Consider the following 22,176-nt stretch of genomic DNA (forward strand, 5'->3'; position numbering starts at 1 on the left):
TACAGGGTGAGATAATGGTGCGATGGTGCTGAGTCCTGTTGGAATGTCCAAGGCATTTATTCTGATGCCACGGTCGATTAATACGAGCGGAGAGCGACCATCTGCTGTTATGGTGTGGGCTCTCCATCACCATGGCCGGCGCTTGAGTTCTGGTGTCCAACCGACCTCTTTGGCAAGTAAACACGATCATTTTGTTTATTTACAAACTGCTGGAAAACGAATGTTTTCTCATCGGAGAAAACAAGATTCGTCAGTTCAGCACTTTCGGTCAAGCGAAGCAACTCTTTAGCTCTTTTGAGTCTATTTTTTCCTGTTGCGGTGTAAGTTCTTGCACTCTTTGGAATTTCAATGGCTCATTTTTCAATTTTTGCCGAATGGAATATTGCGGTATGTTCGGCTCACGAGCAATTTTTCGGCCACTGCGACGCGGGTTTCGATCAAGTCGCTTCTTTACTTTTCGAACCATTTCTGCTGATGTTGATGTTTTCTTCCGTCCAATTCTTGACGTCAGGCTACTCTACCAGTATCACTATAACGAGCGATGGTACGAGACACAAAAGATTTATTCACATTTAAATGCTGGAATGCTCTAACGATAGCCACTTGTGGTTTTCGAGCCAAATATAAAGAAATCACACCATCACACAATTTTTCTGGAAAATTCTCACCAAAAAATATAATGAGCTTTCACTGGAATAATTTTAAGAGCTGTCGGACTAGTGGCTTGGAAATGACAGCAGTCTGAATTTGGTTGCAGTTGTTTCATCTCACCCTGTATATGTGTTCAATATATGTGCTCTAAATCCGTAATATGGAATGATGTTCCATTCAAGATATCATAGATGTTGTAGAAATAAAATCAGTTCAGATTTGGATATGACTTCTATACACATTTCCCTCTCATTTGGTGTAAATTATACACCAAAAACGATACGTCCGTCCAACTAAGTTGTTTCGTCCATTTTTTATGTACTGTATAGCATTGATATATGGAACGAGAGATGATATATAAACTCCATTAAGTCTTGGTGGTTATACATTTCCACGTTTGAGTTTGCTTTGTAACAACCCAGAATTTTTTCTTCTCTGCGATCTAGGACTAAATAAGGTCGTAGTATTTTTGACAGAATCCTTTACTGATTGTTTGTTCGGTTTTCGCCTTGTCTCAAAAAGTGTAGAGTGCTTATTCTTATATGCTCCTTTTTATGGATATTTGTTTTTATTTTTGTTGTCAAAATTTTTTGGTTGACTTTAACATTTTTATTCAGTTTCTTTTATATCCATCCATATTTTCTTCCACTTATTCCTTCTCTAACTTCTTAAACACTCACATGTAGATTTACTCAGCAATTTCGCATGGAACTATGTACGTGTATGGGTTTATGCATGTGTATGTGAAGTTTGTCTGCTTGTAAATTATTTATAAGACTTTTTGCAAAAAAAAGGCTAGGGAAAAATACTTGATATTCTATTGGGTCGTTCTGCTGGTCTTCGAGGTAAACCTCAATCTTCGTCCCACGTTTTAACTTTTTTGTCGTCTGTCATTGTTGGAAATACATTAAAAGAATGAACCGAAAAATATTTCTGAGCTGGGCATATATTCTGCAAAATGTGTTTTTGGGGGTTGGGGTGGTGTGGTGTGGTTATCTTAACCTTAGTGTGGCATAGAAAAGGGAGGGTCAGACTGTTAAGTAGCATACCTAAATACTTTGTTGTTCCATATTTTGTCCATTTATTTAGGGTTGTCGTTGTTGTGTTTGTCATATGCAAAACGATTACCGAGTAAAAGACCAACAAATGGATTCTTAATAACATTTTCAGCCCACAATGGAGCATTGCTTCTGACCGCCATTCTCCGCACAGACACACACGTGCGTAGCCAGCCAATATAAGAATATGTTTGTATGTGTGTGCCGTTGGGTGCCCATGTCTTGGAGCCCTTTTTGCTAGTAACTATTATTTATTAAAAAGAAAGAGGCAAACAAGAGAAACGTCCCCAGGACAAATCCCTAAAATTTAAATTTCATATGCTCCAATATCCTTTGGAGCTGCGACAAAATAACAACGTTCGTCTGTGGGCTTTTCCGTCATTATCATTGTCATCATTATTTATTTAGTTTTTATAGACCAGATATTTTCGTTCCTTTGACATTTTGTAGTCACACACACACACACACATACACACTTTAATTATGGCAGGAGGTTGAATCTTTGTTTTGCAATGGCTAAAGGTAGAAAAAAGGACAACAAATTGCATTTCGTTTGCAAGGGTCTTTCCTTTTGCCCTCGTTTTGTCCCAGGCTAACTTAATAAGGCAAATAATAATAGGATAAACGCAAATCTTTGGTGCTATTAGAGATGAAACTTATCCATTTACCATCGGTAGGGAAATTGTACGTCTGCTTCATATTTATCAATCAACCATGTGCCCATTGTGGTCTGGCCGAGAGTATATATGTGTATGTGAAAGTTGCTTTTTTTGCGGGAATTTAACAAATTTAAATAAAAAAAATAATAATTACACAGCATTTTCAATTCAAAGAAAATTACCCCTAAATTATCACAAAAACCCACATATTATTGGTTAAATACATGTATATGTACATATTTTTTTGTTATTACTATTTTAAGCCTTTTTTCAATGTCCTTATTATGGAAATAGCGGACTTATTTGCTCACAAATAAATACGTATTTGTATTTGTCGTGGCACTTGCGTTGCAGTTGAGTCGCCCTCTGCCCATAATATTCAAATGATTTTCATTTATTTATCTGGGTGCGGACGAATATTTTGAGTGAATTTGTTGTGGATTTGTAAATATATGACAATGATCATATTTGTTTATTGAAGTGGGTAACTAAAAAAAAAATAAATCAAAAACTAATTACACAATCTGAATTGTACCAAACTATTCTATTTGAGATATCAGAACGGAATTTTTCATTTCAAACGAAACGATACCTCATTCAATACACATACATGTACGCTTTAATTTTTTAGTATTTTGCCATTGACAAATTTACATGTTTACAACGCGCTTAGAATGACAATCGCGAAGCAAACAAAAACAACGACAACAGCCAGCAGTAATACATTCGCCAAATAATGCATATTTAATTACAAAGGTTATGCAAACAAACATTCTGTATTTGTTTACGCAAACGCGTCGATGTGTTTTGATAATTTAGAATTTTAATTGAATTGTCGATATCTGATGTTTTGAACAATATGTCACTTCAAATGAATGTGTTGCGATGCATACGCCTCTTTGGACTCTTCATATAAACAGCGAATTGAAAAACTCTGAAATGTTTTTCAGTGGAAATTCTTGGGTGGTAGAAGGTCCAGACGGTATATTACAACAGAATGTTGACGGTATTAAATGCCATAAGGGCAGACATTAAAATGTAGCAAAAATTTCAAAATGATATGGAAAATCTTTAAAATTGACATAACAGTCAATTAGAAGCTGACAGCCATGTCGCAATTTTTTCACGGACACCTATTGTACCTATTTGTGTGTGTGCGTTATCTTAATTGTAAATTTCAAAACGATTTCAGAAACCACCAGTGAACTTAGTATCAAAATTTCTGCACATCCCTTTGTTCAATATCAAATTTAGTAACATTTAGTACGCATACCCAGAAAAATCTACATCTCTCCATGCAAGACAACAAGAGTATTTCAAAATTAGTACCATATACAAGAAACTACCACCAGATCTCAATACCAGATAGCAACAGTGATATCTATATCAAATTTTAGGATTTTAGCTTTAGTACCATTTAGTACAATTATAGCACACATATCTAAAAACTGCTCCTTTTCTCACCCTATACCCAATTAAGTAACACTTAATGCTCTTCGAACAATTATGGTACACATTTCCAAAACCAAATACATATCTTAACCACAGATACTAACAATGATATCTACATCTAATTTCAGGATTTCAGCTCTATTCTTTCACCCAATACCAAATTTAGTACTTTTCGTACAATTACACATTTCCAAACCTATACCTCTATATCACTATTCCAGATACCAAGAGAAATCTCAAAATCAAATTTCGGGATTCCAGCCCTATCCCTTTACCCAATGCCAAATTTAGTACCATTCAGTACTATTCGTACACTCATAGTATATATTCCCAAAACCACCTCCAAATGTCCAGGCTACTAATGAACTATGATCCTAATATCAGATTTCAGATTCCAAGAACTATTTGTTCGCCGAATATCAAATTGTGCTAAATATAGTACTATTTAGTACTTTTCAGGCACTTGTAGTACACATCACAAAACCACCTCTTTATCACAAATCCACCACCAACAGGGACCCCAATACATAATTTCAAAATTCCAGCTTCATTCGTTCACCCTCAACCAAACTGTTTCAAATTTAGTACCCTTTAGTACAGTTCGCACACTTAGTACTCCTCACTTTCATGAGTCAAACTTTCTTTCTTTCCCACCTCGATTCTCATGCCAAATTTCAAGTTTTTTAGCTCTCTCCTTTCACATAATACCAAATGGTACCAGTGTTAACCATTAACTTTCGTTAACTTTTGGGTCTTTTCATAACCTTACAGTTCGAATTTCCAAAACCCCTTTGGTACATCTATCCTGCACTTCCTCAGTGACTCTCTTTCCAAATTTCCTAGCCAAATTGTAGCTCTTACCGTTTTTCCAATACAAAGTATTCAATTTTTAGTACTTTGCGTATTATTTAAGCAAGAATTTCCAAAAAAAAAAAAAAAAAAAAAAAAACCCAGCCTTAACACACGACTACTCTCCAAGACTTTCCACATGTAGAATTGTAAGATTCTAGCTTTAACCGTTTCGTCTGATTTTGTTCATAGAATTTGCAGTACATTTGTTGGGTAACAAACTATTTATGAACAAGTTGGCTTTAATTAGACTTTTTATTTAGTTTTGTGTTATTATTCCTTCAAGTAGATTGTCAAGAGATTCGAAAGGCTCCATCTGCGAGAGATTCTTTCAAGGGATTCAAAGATCATTACTCTTTTTTGCTCTAGCTTGGATTGGTTTTCTATTTCTTTTCTTTCTCTTTGGTGAATTGTGCCTTTTCGCGAAGGATAGTTCTCCTTCGAACCCGGCAATATCATTTTATTTATCGAAAAATCGGGTATTGAATATCAAGACCTCATTAAATTTGAGCCTCATAAAAGAAATAATAGCAATTCATTTTTTGTTGTCTGCTTTAACCCACTGACAAATGTTTCATTACAACTTAAAACGCTTTGCAAACTTTTGTTATGCCACAAGAAATTATTATTTCAAAAGACATAAACTTCTTTCTGTTGGGAAAAATTCCCCTTCCATTTTCGCGCTTCCAAATTATTGACAAAACCTCATCAATGGCGAAAAAACCACATTAAAAAAGGCTATTTGTCTATCCGTCCATTTGTGTGTGTTCGTGTAAAGCCAACATGTAGTTGCCGAGATAAGTGTGTATTTCGTTATTATTTTTTTTTTCTTTTGTGCTATTCGGAAGATGGATATCTGAACTTAAAAGATAAATGTCTATTTAATTTATTATTGATACAAAACCGACGGAGAAGTCCATAGAAAACATATGGATAGTCGTAGGTATTACACTGAGGGCAGGCCGGTGGGGTAGCAGTTATGCTGGAATGGAGAGTCCCTGGATCGGCTGAATGGATTTCTTCTACTTTTTTATTTATTTATTTTTTTTTTTTTTGCAATTCAATTCAACTAATTTATCTAAACTACAACGAAAACAGCAACAACAACAACAACAATATTCAGAGAATCAAAATAAAAAAGTTTAATGGATGTTTACAAGCTGAAGTATATGGCTTGTTGTATTTATGTATTGGTGTTTGTGTGTGTGTTGTGTGGGTATGTGGGTGTGCGCTTGAACAATTTTAAATTGATTGATTTCCCTTTTTATTGTTGTTGCCGCTGCTGCTGTCGTTGGCCATCCAGCAAAAAAAAAAAAAAAAGAACACCACTTGCCAGGATTTTAATACAATGTGATGGATGGCACAAAGAAAACGACCGAATTTTTGCTCTTAACGAATTATTTGATTAAATTAAATTGATATTGAATCGTATAGCTTCCAATCATTCTGTGCTTTATCTGTATGAGTGGGTATAATATGAACTGGGTGTGTGCGTGTGCTGGTGGTTATATGTATGTGGATGTCATGTTTAGGTTGGTATCTATCTCTTTTTTTTTTGCGATTGGTTCATAGAAATTTATTAAATTGAAAATATATATATTTTCAATTCGAAATACATTTATTATTTCTATAGAATTTTCTCATATCTGTCGAAAGTTTGCAAATGTAAGTATCTGTAAAGGCAAAGTTTTAAATAAAATTACAGCTATGACAAAAACTCTATTGTATGTGGCCGTCAAGGTATATGTGTTTGTATATGTGTTAATACTGTAATATTTATGACACTACACTTTTTGCAAGATTTATGATAAATGCCTGTATTATTAGCAATAATGGTAGTTTAAAGATTTCGTTCAACTTTTTTTTATTTTTTGATATTAAAATGTGTTGTTTTTGTTTTGGAGAAACATATTGACTAAATGTACTGCTTGCTTGGTTAATTGAAGTGCATGCATTTGTCATTTGATAATTTATGGTGTAATGCCTGAGTAAATTGCTAACCAAATGTATAAAGTTTTTCAAATGGTCTATTTTTCGGACAGCAGCAATACAATATTTTAAACAATATACTCATGTTTTCTCTTTTTCTCTCCCTCCCTCTACCCCTCTCTCTATTTTACTCGCCTCTTCATCTGTCTCCGATTGTTGTTCCTGAACTGCTGTGGATGCTGTTGCTGGGCTATGATGCCAACTGAACGAATGGATTGGTTGCGCAATGAATCATGCTGATGGCTGTAATAAAACAAAACACAAAAATGCCAACAATGCTAAAAATCAAAATGGCCCGATGCAAATACTATATCACTGTGATGACAACTGTTAATAATCACCGCAATATTGAATGTGCCCGACTCCGTGATGTTATCGTCATCATCGCCATCGTCCGCATCATCATCATCATCGACATAATTGCCATCAACATCGTCATCTTCCATTCGCAATCGTAATCGCATGGCGGATTGGAATATCAACGCCATTACCAACGTTGTCGTTGCAACGATTTGTGGCGTAACCCTGTGGCTTGTACTGGTGTTGGTTACTAACTAACTGTTGGGGGTTAAAACACACACACACACACACACTTGCATACTGGTATATGAAAACGCAATTGTAACCATTGCAATTTTACTCATCGTCAACGCTGTTGTTCGTTGTTGCCCTCATCATTATTGCCGTCATGCCATCGTCATCGTCATCATCATCGACATCGCCATCATTACCATCAACACTATCGCCATGCGTTAATGCATTTATATTAATAAAATGCATTAAAATGTTAAAAAATTCACACACACACCCGCACACACTTATTTGCTGTTCTGCTGTGTTTTCACATGTTTTGTATTTTATTTACCCTTGTTTGTTTGCATGTGTGACGTTTTTATTGCATTTATCCAAATGGACAAATGCCTTCACTGGCACACGCGCTCACACACACACACATACTCCGACGAACACGTATTATGCACATGCACTTATTCACGATATGACAATGATATTAACATCAAACGAAAATATGACAAATTACTTGAAACAACCGACCGGAATTCAAATTTTTGCCATGGGAAATGCTTGAAATCGCATAAATTTTAATACACACTTCTTCCCATTTACGCCATCACATTTGCGACTATTCGCCACGTTGCAACCTCCAATGGTGCTGTGAAAAAATGCCGATATGCCAATAAAAACAACGCCATCATTGCTCTTTTATTTATGGCATTTGTATTTAAACTACCCAAAATACCTGAATGGCCAATGGTGATTATGCCACTTGTTTGCGTTTTGTTTTTTATGTCATTTTCTGCTGCTCTTATTTAAAACTCCCACGTACGTATTCATCCTAACCTGTCCTGCTGCACACCTACCGCCTCTTTACCACCCCAAAAATAATTGAATGCGCATTTTTACCCAATATTATTTTTTCACGAATTTATCTTTGCATCTTTTATTTGAGGGTATTTTTTTCTATGTGTTTCCCCTCCAAATGGAAATATCGTGGACAAAAAAAAAAAAAAATATATAATATATGAACATTCCGTATTCCTAAATTATCGGCATAAATATATGTCTTTAACCATACTACTCTCCGTGTTGATATTTATACTCCGTGGGGATCACATATACGGTTGTGCAACGCATTTGACACGTTTGTTCTTTGCAAATACAGCTGAAACAGCAAATCAACCTGGAAAAACGGCAACAATTGAAATGTATGCACCCAGCTCATACAACGACACAGTTACCGGCGAAACCTTGTCAAGCGTTTCGGAGAAAAGCGAATCGTATTCTAATGATGGCAGTCAAGGCGATTACATTGTAAGTACATGATATATTTTATATACATTTATATACATTATGTTAAAAAAAAAAAAACAATATTATATATTCAGGAATATTTTTTTTTTAATTTCTATTTTTTAGTTTTTTTTTTCTTTTTTCAAAACGTAATATAAATAAAGGAGAATTTTCCTGATTGAAAATTAATATTCTATATGGGAGCAGAATTTAACTAATTACTTATCAAAATTTGAGATCCTATGACTAATATATCTTCTAGTTATGCCTTCCACCATAGTATGGAGGGTACATTAAGTTTGTCATTCCGTTCGTAACATCTCGAGATATAAATTTTAGATCCCATAAATTATATATATTATTGATCAGTCACAATTTTAGCCCGAATCCGCTGTAAATTGGCAGCATGTGTTCCCATTATGTAAGAAACGTCCTGTCAACTGTCAAAATAGGTCCAAGTTTTGGTATAGTTACCATATAAGTATACCTCCAAATATTCGGTATTTTGATAATTTTTGACACATTTTTCACCGGAAATGTTTCAAATTTGGAATTTGAAATTCTATAGAAATTGAAAACTATGACAGAAACTGGCATATGCTGGTCAAGGTCTTCATATAGAACCCAAATACCGGTACCTGCCTATGTTCGGTATTTTGATGATGTTAGTGACATTATTCACCGGAATTGTTTTAAATTTCGTATTGTAAGTTCCTAATGGGTATTACCGTCTGTGGCAGAAAATTTCTTAATCAGGTTTACGTCTTCGTGTTGCCTTCCTTTAAAGGGTACCTCCCTATGTTCGATATATTGATGATTTTGGCGACATTATTCACCGGAATTGTTTCAAGTTTCGTATTTTAATATTGTAATGGCCTTTGAAAAAAATTGCATATAAATGTCCACATATTCGAACAGGTCCCAGTGCTTTTAGTATGCTACACATCACTAATATTTTTGGGATAGATTCCCTTAATATAACTTTCTGCGGTGTACACGCAGTGACATTTAATTCCTGCCGGAATTTCAATTAGTGAAAATAGCAATATCCCAAAACTCGGATTTTGCTAAAAACGCATTTAAACGTTTATTTCCACAAATTAAGGAAACTTATAGGATTATATGGTGTATTTTGGAAGATACTGAAAGACGGCCTTGCGACTCTAACATGATCCGAAAAAATACACTAAGTCATACTACTTCTAAAGATATAAAGACTTATTTCTACCTGAGAGGTTGAAGACATAATATGCCAAAATTACCAACATTATAGCCATATTCTTCTACCCTTAAAAAAGATTACCACCGACGGAAAGAGGTACATATAAAAGTCTTAAAATTTTGCATAGATCGGAAATGTATATATTTTGTTGGGTGTTTAATTATAATTTCTACGAGTTACATACGGAATGACAAACATAATATACCATCCATACCATGCATCGTGCAGGGCAGAAAAATCATGAAATCCCGCGATACCATTACCTTAGTGAAGACTGGAATTAGAGTTGCGTCATTCGAGTTCATAGTTCGTATGAGTGATTTCATATATTGCATATCACTCATACGTACATTTATCATACAGGACTAGAGATGTTCGTTCGATTAAATAGATTGGCACAATTCTAACTGGAATGGTAGATGTTCGATATCTATTGTTTGTTTATTTTCAACATTTTCACACAAACAGTTCGCTGCACGTATCCAAAAATTAAGGTTGTATAAGTTTGTATTTGTATTGATAATGCTTATTGGAGTTAGGTATACATCTCATCCGTGAAAAAGTATATATACACTTCACAACCGGTCGAATTGAATCAATTCCATTCATTTTAACTACATCACAGTTTTCTAGCAGTTTTAAAATAGTGAATTCACATTTTGGTATTTTTCTTACAAAACATTTTTATACCCCCTAATATTCTATGAAGCATGTTAGACCCAACGAAGTATATATATCGTGGATCAGCGTCAAATTCTAAGTCGATTTATCGATGTCCGTCTGTCTGTCTGTTGAAATGACGCTATCTTTCGAACGAATTTAGATAGAATGCCAAATTCGTATTGTGTATTTTGCCAGTAGGCTAGTTAAGTTCGTAAATGGGCCATGTCGGTCCTCGTTTTCGTATAGCCCCAATATAGCGGTACGTCCCGATATTCGGTATTATGATGATTTTAGAGACATTATTCACCGGAATTGTTTCCAATTTTGTATTTGAAGTTCCTAATTTGTATTACAATGGAATGATACGGTCCTTCTTTTTGTCTATTCAGGTCCTTCTTTTCGTAAAGCCCACATATAATGATTTTCACTTAAGCGGAATTTTTCGAAGAATTTTTTTGAAATCTTTAAAGTTCCTTTACTTGATAATTTAAGGTCCTCTAAAAAATTGATCTTCTTAATGGTGAAGTGTTGAAAAAATATTAATTAGTAGAGCAAATTTTTTACCTAATGGTAGTCCAGTTTTGAAAAAGAACGAATTATTTAACCCTCAAAAGTTTCTCTAAACTCCTTTTCTCTTCCTAATATAAGGATATCATATTAATATTTTATTTTTCCCTTCAGCGATTATCTATACAAACTGTATCTTTCACAATTAACCAAACTCTTTGCATGGCTTCCATCATGAAAATGAAGTAAAACGCTTGAAACAACAATCTAAATGAAACACTTTGCGTCTAGAGAGCTATTAGATTTGATGTGAATACCTAATGCGCACAATTCATTTCGTGGCAAGTCGCTTATTTATTCCTCAATGAAACCGAAAAAAATGAGCCATTGCTAAATGTTTCAAATGAGATGTAAGACGGTATTCATAGGGAATGCCAAATGTGTATTTGCCTCATTTTTGCCATTTGAGATATTTTATGATAAGACCACAGCATAACCATAGATTAATTGTGGCTCATAAGTCTTCACAATCACGGAAAGTACTCTCAAAATAATCAGGCGCTTAGGCGAAAATTTGGGGGGGGGCTTATATTCCCGGCATAAAAAGATAATTTTATTAGTGTGTGTGGAGTTTTGAAATATCAATTTTTTGGCATATTCCCGTTGTTAGATCATGGTCTAAAATTAAGATATTAAATTAAAAATGTGAATCGATTTTTTGGTTTTTTCCTGAGAAATGAAAATAAAACACAAAAGACACTTCTGAAATAATGAGTAGTTTCAAAGCAAGTAATAAAACTAACATCCAAATACTCGAAAATGACGAACCTGCACGAATTTAAAGAAAACTCTTATAGATGAGAAACCACAATGGCCAATACGATATTTGCATGAATATTGATTTGAGAATTTTCCATGGAAAACCATCAAGAGTACTGCATTAATATTTCATTTCGATAGCTGGCAAATGCCTGAGCAAAGACGGCTATCTATGTTAAAGAAGAAATAACTGAGTGATGATTGCTTAGCTCTTCAACAAATATGCTCCACGTACACCATACATAAGAACAACGTTTGCAATTTAAATGCCGGAATATTGTTCAGATCTCGAACATACACAGATAGACTTAAGAAACGATAACACACACAAACACACACACATACACACACATCGAGACCAACAATCTTCCAACTCAAGATTAAAATAATAAATTATTATAATAATTCCAAACGATTTGTTAGTTCTAAATCATGTTGGATAAGCGGTGGCATGTGATTAATTATAAGGAGACGTTGAAATGCTCATTTATTTGAGTTTTAGTGGATGTTACTGCTGTTTTTGTTGTTGTTGTTGATGATAATGCTGCTGGCGTGTCATTTCATCTGAATTTGTTTCCGTTAAATTTACCATCGAAATCAAAACAACATTCGTAACTCATAAAATTTTTTGGTCTCCATGTTGGGCACGATTCCTTTGTCTGACTGTTTGTCTGCCATTTCGTTACGCTGACTACCTCCAGCCAGACAGCCCGCCAGAAATACCACTATCTTTCTTATTTTCTTATATCCGTTAGCTTCTCATGCTTCCTTTGCTGTTCGGAATCTTTAAAATGTTGATGAGTAGCTGTTGACTGAATGCTGCTGCCACTGCATAGTTGATTACATCAATTTAATGATTCTCCTCCAAATGTCCGTCCCACCGAAATCTTCCTCCGAACATAAGTCATTGTTTTGTAATTGAGTATAGACTGTGTTGAATCGTCATCTGTCACTTGTCTTAGTGACTGCCTATTACTCTTGGCCTTCGAGCATAAATCTTAAACGCCGGATTAGATTTTTTGATGAATCAAACTCGGGGCCACATCATTCGGAGCGATATCGGTTAACAACATCCGCCGTAACAAAATTCTGGTGAAAGTTAATTTTGTGTACAGCAGCAATGACAAATGATATATGTTTCTATTTTTATTGTATCATTCGTGTATTGCATAACAAATTTCATTTATTTTGGTCCCCTTCCTCTATTCCTAAATCGTCAACGTTAAATTAAAGCAAATAAAAACTAAGTATGAAATTTAATTCACCCGCTTTAGGCGCTGACAATCGAATTTTATCCAATATCAATTAGGCCAATTTGTTTATTAATACCAGTTAATAGGTAGATATTTGAGGGTATTAAAATTTGTCTAGACTTTAACAAATTAATAACACTAATTAGCGCTAAATGAAATAATCATAAAATAAATTAAGGGAATAATTCTGAATGATATTGTTCATCTGCAGCCGAACATCAAAAACATTTACCACGCAAATTCAAAGATCCAGTACAGAAGTTCGATATTATATTCATTCCTATAGGACAATCGAACCATTTATTGCAATTTTCCATTCCTCTGACCACTAACTTCCATTGTCTACTATAATACTATTCCAGAAGTGTTTTCAATTTAAATTTAAAAGACGAAAAGTGGAGCAGAATATCAATTCTAGACTACTATCACACATATACATTTATAAGAAATATTAGAACGAAAATAATTATGAATAATAACCGAGATAGAAGAACGAAACTATAAAAAAATAAACGAAGAGTATGACAACGTCAAGGCAAATATGCTCGAAAATTAAGTGGGAATAAAGAGACATCATCAACATCCATTCAGTGAATGAGGTTTCAAAGAAAACCGGCAAAAAAACTGGCATAACAGTTTTCCGATATTGGAGTAAGAGAAATGTAGCGAGGAGGCAAAACACAAAATTCATTAAAATTGAAAGAAAAAACGACCGAGCATCAAAAGGGAATAGCAGAGAGGGGATTTGGACGAGATGAACTTACTGAACGGTCAAACAACATTTCATAATTAATCATTTCACATAAACAAACAGAAAAACAAGAGGAGCAACAACAACAAGGACAAAAAAGACAACAGCTATACATTGAAATAACTTCAATAATAACAACGACAACAACAGCAACAACAATTCAAGAAATAATTAAGATTTATCAATGACGAACGAAGAAGGACAGAGGGACAGAAGGATAAAAGAAGAGGAAAAGTCAATATTTAGGACGAGTTACGTTAAGGCGCTTATGAGTGTTTGCATCTGTTTGTCCGAGAACAGTCGAGTGGACAATATGAAGCATACTTTTCCATCAGCTTTAATATTTATGGAAAGCATGAAGTGTTCTCTCCGGTTGCTGTTGAACAAAATGAACATTATGAGCGCCGACAAAAAGTGATATTGCAAAGCAATAAGTACAACTTGCCAAAAGGGGAGAGAATATATATAGAAAGAAGGAACTAACAAAATAGGGGTCACTTAATTTGGATTTTAATGTAGTTTACATTGGGTTTTAAGTCTTTGTGAAAAAAAATTGCAGTTATAAATCCATAAATTTAAAGGGTGAGATAAAAAAAACTGCAAAAAAGTCAAACGCCATAATTTTTTTATAGCATCAAATTTTAGAATATGTTTAGATTTGTTCGAATTTGTCACCTTTGGCACCAATTATGGTCTTCAAACGGCCAATAAAACCGTCACACGCTGACCGAATGTTGCTCCGCGGTTCTTTGGCCCATTCCCGGCGAAGCGCTTGCTTGAGGGAATCTACACTTTGGTATTTTTTAGTGCCAACCTTACTTTCCAAAATACTACACACAATGGTCCAACGGATTGCTATCCGGAGATTTTGGTGGCCATTGTGCGCTGGAAATGAAGCGGGGAACCTCATTTTGTAACCATTCTTTGGTGGAGCGTTCGGAGTGCGATAGTGCTGAGTCCTGTTGGAATGTCCAAGGTCTGCGGGCAAAATGTTTGCGTGCCCAAGACTTTAATACACCTTCCAGAATAATTTCGCGATAACATTCGGCATTTATTCTGATGGTCGATTAATACGAGCGGAGAGCGACCATCGGCTGTTATGGCGGCCCACACCATCACTATGCCCGGCGCTTGAGTTCTGGTGGCCAACCGAAGGTGCACATTTTCACCTGACCTCTTTGGCAAGTAAACACAATTATTTTGTTTGTTTGCAAACTGCTGGACAACGAATGTTTTCTCTTTGGAGAAAACCAAATTCGGCAGTTTACCACTTTCGGCTAAGTGGAGCAACTCTTCTTCTTTCTGTTGCAGTGTAAGTTCTTGCACTTTTTGGAATTTCAATGGTTTAACCCCGAGGTAATTTTTCAATATTTGCCGAATGGAATATTGCGATATGTTCAGCTCACGAGCCATTTTTCGGCCACTTTATTTTCGAACAATTTCTGCTGATGTTGCTGTTTTCTTCCGTCCACTTGCTTGAAGTCGGGCTACGCTACCAGTGTCACAGTAACGAGCGATGGTACGATTCACAAAAGATTTATTTACATTTAAATATTGGAGTGCTCTAACGATAGCCCCTTGTGGTTTTCCAGCGAAATATAAAGGAATCACACTGTCACGTTTGAATTCCATCACGAATAACTTTTTTTCTGGGAAATTCTCACCAAAATGTTTTTGTACGCTTGTAAACAATATAATGAGCTGCCACTGGAATAATTTTAAAAGCTGTCGGACTAGTGGCTTAGAAATGACAGCAGTTTGAAGTTGGTTGGAGGTTTTAAATCTCACCTTGTATATAACATTATCAAATAAATCGACTTAACTTGGTATACCTTTCGCTAATTCATTAAAATAAGATATGTATTCCGGGCCATATTTTTATAAATTTTAATTTACGACATTTCCAAAGGAAAATACAATTCGCAGTGATTAATGATGGAAACTTATATTTTCATGTTTTAGTTCCTAATTAGTAATTTGAATTTGAATTTCCTCAATTCCGGAGTATCAATTGAATACATGTTCGTAGGAAAAGAAATCTGTAGAATTTTAATTTTTTTCTCTCCATACATTCTATTCTTTGGATGTAGTTTGTTCTTCCAATGTAAATTTATACTCAAAAAAACTATGCAATTTTCAACTACCTTTTGTGGCAACTTCATGCCTCTTTAATTCTGCTAGCTAATATTTGAAAATAATATTTTGACTGGTTCATTTTTTTTTTTTTTTTTGCTTTTTTTTTGCTTTTTCTTACAGGATGAGGCTCGTAAAAAAGCAGCTTCAACATATCTGGTAGACAATTCCGATCTGCCGCCGCCCCGTTATCAGCAAGATGGCACAATGCCAGCTCTCTATCCTAATAACATTGGTAAGTACACACATGTAATATACATATGTATGACTTATTTATATATGTGTATATCTGATGATATCTGTTCGTGGTCATATGCAGCAAAGCAAAGTTTGCAAAGTTTATACCTTGTTTGTTTCTTTGGCTCAGAAAGAAAGAAATAATTCCTTCAATACTTATGTTGGTCGATATGCCATCGATTGGCTGGTATCTGCCGTCAATAATGCTGATAGTCTGGCCAAGAATGTGCACACAATAATCTCGGTTTGTATTCAAACTGTTACTCTGATATGTTGAACTATAATTTTTAGGTCGTTCTGGGTCTTCGACAAAAAGAGTTATGACAGGAATTTGTTGACCCAAATTATTTATTGTAAATGCTGAACAACAAAACAAATCGGGAACTGGTTGTAAGTGGGAAATTATGATTGGGGAAATAATAAACAATAGACAAATAGATTAAAAAAGGGGTAATATGTTTTATTTTACCAAAACGTGGAAACCGTCAAATCAGAGTTATGTATTGGGTTTTTTTACCCTCCACCATAGTATGGAGGGTATATTAAGTTTGTCATTCCGTTTGAAACACCTCGAAATATACATTTTAGACCCCACAATGTATATATTTTCTTAATCAGCATAAATTTCCATGTCCGTTGGCCTGTCCGTCTATTCGTCTGTGGAAATCACTCTAGTTCCCGAACGAAAGGAAGTAGGTTAGTAACATTTTATTCAAATGTGTATTATGTCTGCAGGACTTTTGGTATTAAAAATGGGACACGTTTTGGCTTAGCCCCCATATTTTGGTGATTTAAGCGACACTATTCACCGGAAAGGTTTCAAATTTGGTATATGAAGTTCATAACATATACTACAGCCTACGACAGAAAATTGTCTGTGCAGGTCTACGTCTTCGTATAGCCCCCGTATAACGGTACCTCCAGATATTCGGTATATGATAATTTTAGTGACATTATTCACCGGAATTGTTTCAAATTTGGTATTTAAAGTTCATAATGAATACTATAGCCTATGACAGAAAATTGATTTTTTTCAAGTTTCGCATTTGAATATTTTAATGGCTTATGGCAAAAGTTGCATATGCATGTCCACGTCGTCGTATAGACCGTAATATAATGGCTACAATCGAAATTTTTAATCCTTTAAGAGAATTAACGAATTTTATTTATTTTTTTCTTTTTTTTTCAAAATTTACCAAATTAGTACCGATTAGTGGAGGGTATTAAAAATTCGCACTTACAAATTTTTTACTTGTTTATTATTAAAAATTGATATGGGATGTTTCGTTTGGTAGTTTTTAAAAAGGAAACGGTGATGGATGCTATATCTAACCCGATTTGAACCATGTTTGTCAGACCTCAATCTTCTCCACAACTTATTTTAGTTCAACAAACATGGTTTGTTAGGTGTTTTATTTAAATCAAACCCACAGAAATACATACACGTTAGCTACACCTACCACATGTAATTTAAAGTAATCGACACTTCTTCACAATATTTGTTGTAGACCAGCAGTTCTAAGCATATTTTTCATTGCTTAAAATTTGCACAAATCTGCCCAAAAACATTAAACATTTTCCTATACTTTTAACGTATTTCTTGCAATCTAATTATTCCAATAATACGGAAGAATCTATAATGGAATTTAAATCAAATGAACATAATTTAATTATTTTCCGTGTTTCCAAGTCTTTAAATAATGAACACTTCAAACAAATCACAAACTAAATTCGACAAATGACAGCGTTGCTAATGAACAAAAAGTAAATGACACCCTGGCGTGTAATTTTATAGTTGTCTGTTTAGGCAGAGCGTAACAAAAATGAGAATCAGAACAAAAACAACAACAGCCGAAAATGCTGCCTATTTTGAAACGGGAACTAAACCCTCCCATCTTCAAGGTAATAGCTGAAATTTGCATAAACAAATTTAACGCGTTTTAAATGAGATGTGCACTGATGAATGCTTTCCCCTGAATTTCGAATAAGGTGTGGGTTTCGGTATCAGTCGGCAAAATCCCGGTGGAATTCTATGCGTAAAATGTAAAATGGAAATGATGAAGCCGTGACAAGAGCTCAACAAAACAAAGTTTAAAACACTGGCGGAAAACAAACTAACAAACGAAAAGTAGACAGACGGACAAAGGAGCAGTTCGACAGACATACTCACACGTCTTGTTTGAACAGTGCATTTTGTTAGAGACATTGCGTGGCATTGTGGCAAATGTATTCGCACTCATGCCTCTTCGCCTCCATCAAAGAGCAGGGAGTAAATGCAATTTCCAGCAGAAACATCAGGACAGATCTGACGACGATAGAATAAACAAACGAGCTTCGGGAAATACTGACTGTCACTTTGACGTGCTGCAATTTGTTTCAAACTATTCGCACATCAACGGACGACGATTGGTGGATTCGCTTTCATCTACACATGTTGCAGTTCGCATGTAAGCACACTCACACGTCTACACCTATCTCTGTGTGTGTATGTGCATGTATATGCAACTAGGAAGAAACCAAATGTCTCCTTCATATGAAACTGTTGCGAGTGATACCGCCAACCGCATGGGAATTCATTTAAATGAACAGCCAGTGGATGCGCATGTATAAGTAATTCCTTTAGCTGTGAGTCGTGGATCCTTGGCATCCCACCTTTGGCGATTACTATCGATGTTGAAAGGCTCACATCAAGAAACTCTCATTTCACCTGTAGTAATCTACTGATGCATTGCACATCGCCACATGCCGCAGATAACGTTACAACGATGACAGCAAACTTTAACACATGGAATGTCTCAATCGTAGGCAGATATAAGCGTCGGAGCCTTCGAAGTAAGAATTATTTATGTGTGTAATATCAGTTCCAATTTGTGAAAAGAATGCTTCAAACTTGATCCGCTCTAATCCATCTAAAATATTTAAATTGTTGCATCGAAGAGTACATAATTACAATACTCCCAGGTGTCTTTAACGAAGTTGATGAAGAATTGCAGGAAGATTTTCTGACAGTAAGTTGACGGTACATATTCCAAAACTATTGAATGTGTTCCGTTGAAATTATAATACAACACGTTTGTAATTACTGCTTCCATTCTGAATTGTTGTTGTTGTTGAAGCAAAACCCCCAGCCAAGAGGTTTCGATATGATCCTAATATTTGCTTAGTATGACTACAAACAATTAGATTGTAGTTAGCAGTCAAAAGCCGATTGAAGACACCTATGATTTGGATTTTATTGCTCTTGTACGAGTATATTATTTAGCAAAATGTTGAGAATTATACCAGGACTTTGCTTTATTTTTCGTCCAAATGTTCAGAAATGTATTGGTATTATTTTTGTATCAAAAGTGAAAATATTGATATGATTTTGGATGTATCGAGGTCACCTAAAAACGATAGGCTTTTAAAAATTATTAAGGTTTTCGAAGAAAAATCGAAAATTTCAGACGTTTGACTATTAGAATAAAAATGTATTACAAGTTCTTTTTGATCATCAAAGCATACCAAAATAGCATTATTAGCATATTATTAAATTGATTTTGTAATTCTTGACACTACCAAACTATTTCTATAATAAATGCATATTCCTGAAAATTTGAATTTTTGACTGCAACAAAGTCAAACGCCATAATATTTACATTTTATTTTTTTAATTTTATTGAATGAAAGCAAAAAATGTCGGAAATAATATCAAATTTTAGAATAAGTTTAGATTTGTTCGAAATGGTCACCTTTGGCACGAATTATTGCCTTCAGACGTCACAAGCTGCCCGAATGTTGCTCTGCGGTATTTTGACCCATTCCCGGCGAAGCGCTTGCTTAAGGTTGTCGACACTTTGGTATTTTTTGGTGCCAACTTTGCTTTCCAGGCACAATAGTCCAACGGATTGGTATCCGGAGATTTTTGTGGCCATTGTGCGCTGGAAATGAAGTGAGGAACCTTATTTTGAAACCAATCTTGGGTGGAGCGTGCTATGTGAAATGGTGCTGAGTCCTGTTAGAATGTCCAAGGTCTGCGGCCAAAATATTTGCGTGCCCAAGGCTTTGATACACCCTCTACAATATTTTCGCGATAATATTCGGCATTTATTCTGATGCCACGGTCGATTAATACGATTAAGGCGGCCCATACCGTCACCATGACCGGCGCTTGAGTTCTGGTGGCCAACCGAAAGTGCACATTTTCAGGTGACCTCATGATCATTTTGTTTGTTTACAAACTGCTTGGACAACGAATGTTTTCTTATCGGAGAAAACCAAATTCGGCAGTTTACCACTTTCGACCAAGCGAAGCAACTCTTTAGCTCTTTTGAGTCTATTTTCTTTCCGTTGCGGTGTAAGTTCTTGCATTTGTCATTTTTCATTTTGTCATTTTTCAATATTTGCCGAATGGAATATTGCGATAAGTTCAGCTCACGAGCCACAGTCTGAAGTTGGGTGCAGTTTTTTCATCTCACCCTGTATATTTCAGAAAGTTAAAAGCTCTTCAACCTGACACCGATAATATGTAACGGTTTTCTAGAGACCATAGTTTTTAAATCGGCCGTTTTATACAAATAGAATGGCTTGAGTAATTATAAATTACCATAAATAGCTAGATCGACTCAACTATGTGTGTTCCATGTGTCATGTAGAACCAACATTTTGAGGCGATTTAAACGTTTGGCCTAGTCAAACTAATAATACTCTCACAACGTAGTATTGTAGAGCATATAAACTAGCCCAACAATACAAACTTAAGAAATATACTATTATTTGCTAACTTGCAGTGTCTTTGGGCAGAACTACATATATTTGGCGAATTAAATATTTCACACAAAAATCATAAAATCTTGCCATTGTCAAACTCATAAACCTTAACGTAATTATTTTATTTCATTATATTTTTTCATTTTGTTCTTTGATCCATAATAATGTCTAGCATTACCCATTTTAAATGGTTCGGATACAAATTGTTGTTCAGTCTGCATGTTAGTTCCACCTTGTTTTATATCTCTGCCTGGAACACAAAATACATACACACAAACACCGACACTGGCACTGACACACTCTCGTGCACCTTTTTTTTTAATACCCCAATGATAAAGGACTCCAATGGCAACAAATTGAAAAAGATTCTCTTTCAATTTGGCTTCAAGGCTCTTCTTTGTCTTTTTGATATTTCATATTGCCGGTCCTTTGACTCGCTTAATGAGAAGGACGAACTATTTGAGCATCATTAAATCGAATCAAACATTTGCATGATGAAAGTGATGATAATGATAACGACGAAGGTTCACTCCCAATGAGAAGAACGACGGAACGGACGGCTCTGCCTCCAGAGTTGCCTATTATTTTCCATAAATGGATACCCGTAAGATGCGGGTCATTTAGTTTTGGCAAGGTTCTTGCTCGCTCAGAACATGGCAAAATTGGCTCAGTTTGTGTTGTTTATCATTTGTCTTGGACGCAATGTTCGCTCAGTCAGTACAATACAACGGCTCTCATTCTTGCCAGCACGAACACATGTTAAACATGCATATGTGTGAGTGTGTATGCAATAAACATTCCCGGGCACCCTGCATGATATTTCTGGACATTTTCTTGTTTTGGCATGTTATGGCTGTTTAGGGGCTTTACCTATGGTGATGATGATGATTATGACGATGCCGATACTACTCCTCACTCGGCGATTATGGAACAAGTCGAACCAACATCAACACTAAGTCCATCAACATAGTTCTTGATATTTGTTACTTGTTTGTCTTTTCTTCCATTACAAGAGATAATTTTTGTTAACAGAATATTGTTGATTTCCTTTGAACATGGACTGTGCTCGCTCATACACAGCACAGAAACAGATATATTCTAAATACTCGACGGGAGTTGTCATCTTGTCATCCATTACCCGGAGGATACTTTTTACATTAATGTTCTGTGTGCAAAAACAACTATAAAATCAGCAGAGGCAGCGAAACAAGGGGGCAGGGAGGAAGAAAATGGCAAGAGCAAAATAACGAGAATATCAACAACACAACAAATAAAGCTCAAAGACATGGTGACAAGGAGAAGAAGCAGGCGACTATGAAGACGAAACATAGCCAGCACACTTCATATACATTTCCATCCTTCAGCCTGACAATGT

General features: G+C 35.3%; 1 protein-coding gene across 3 annotated transcripts in view; it reads left to right on the forward strand.

Annotated features, from left to right (window-relative positions):
- Window positions 1-22,176, forward strand: part of LOC101889674 (nephrin) — a 275,261-nt gene that overhangs the window by 206,471 nt on the left and 46,614 nt on the right. For all 3 annotated transcript variants that reach the window (XM_011298259.3, XM_020034642.2, XM_011298258.3), the window contains 2 exons: window positions 8,340-8,488; window positions 15,939-16,050. In XM_011298259.3, coding sequence (XP_011296561.1) covers window positions 8,340-8,488; window positions 15,939-16,050 — 261 coding nt within the window. The remainder of the gene's footprint in view (window positions 1-8,339; window positions 8,489-15,938; window positions 16,051-22,176) is intronic.

Source organism: Musca domestica, unplaced genomic scaffold, assembly GCF_030504385.1.
Source record: "Musca domestica strain aabys unplaced genomic scaffold, Musca_domestica.polishedcontigs.V.1.1 31, whole genome shotgun sequence".
NCBI classification, from domain to species: Eukaryota; Metazoa; Arthropoda; class Insecta; order Diptera; family Muscidae; genus Musca; species Musca domestica.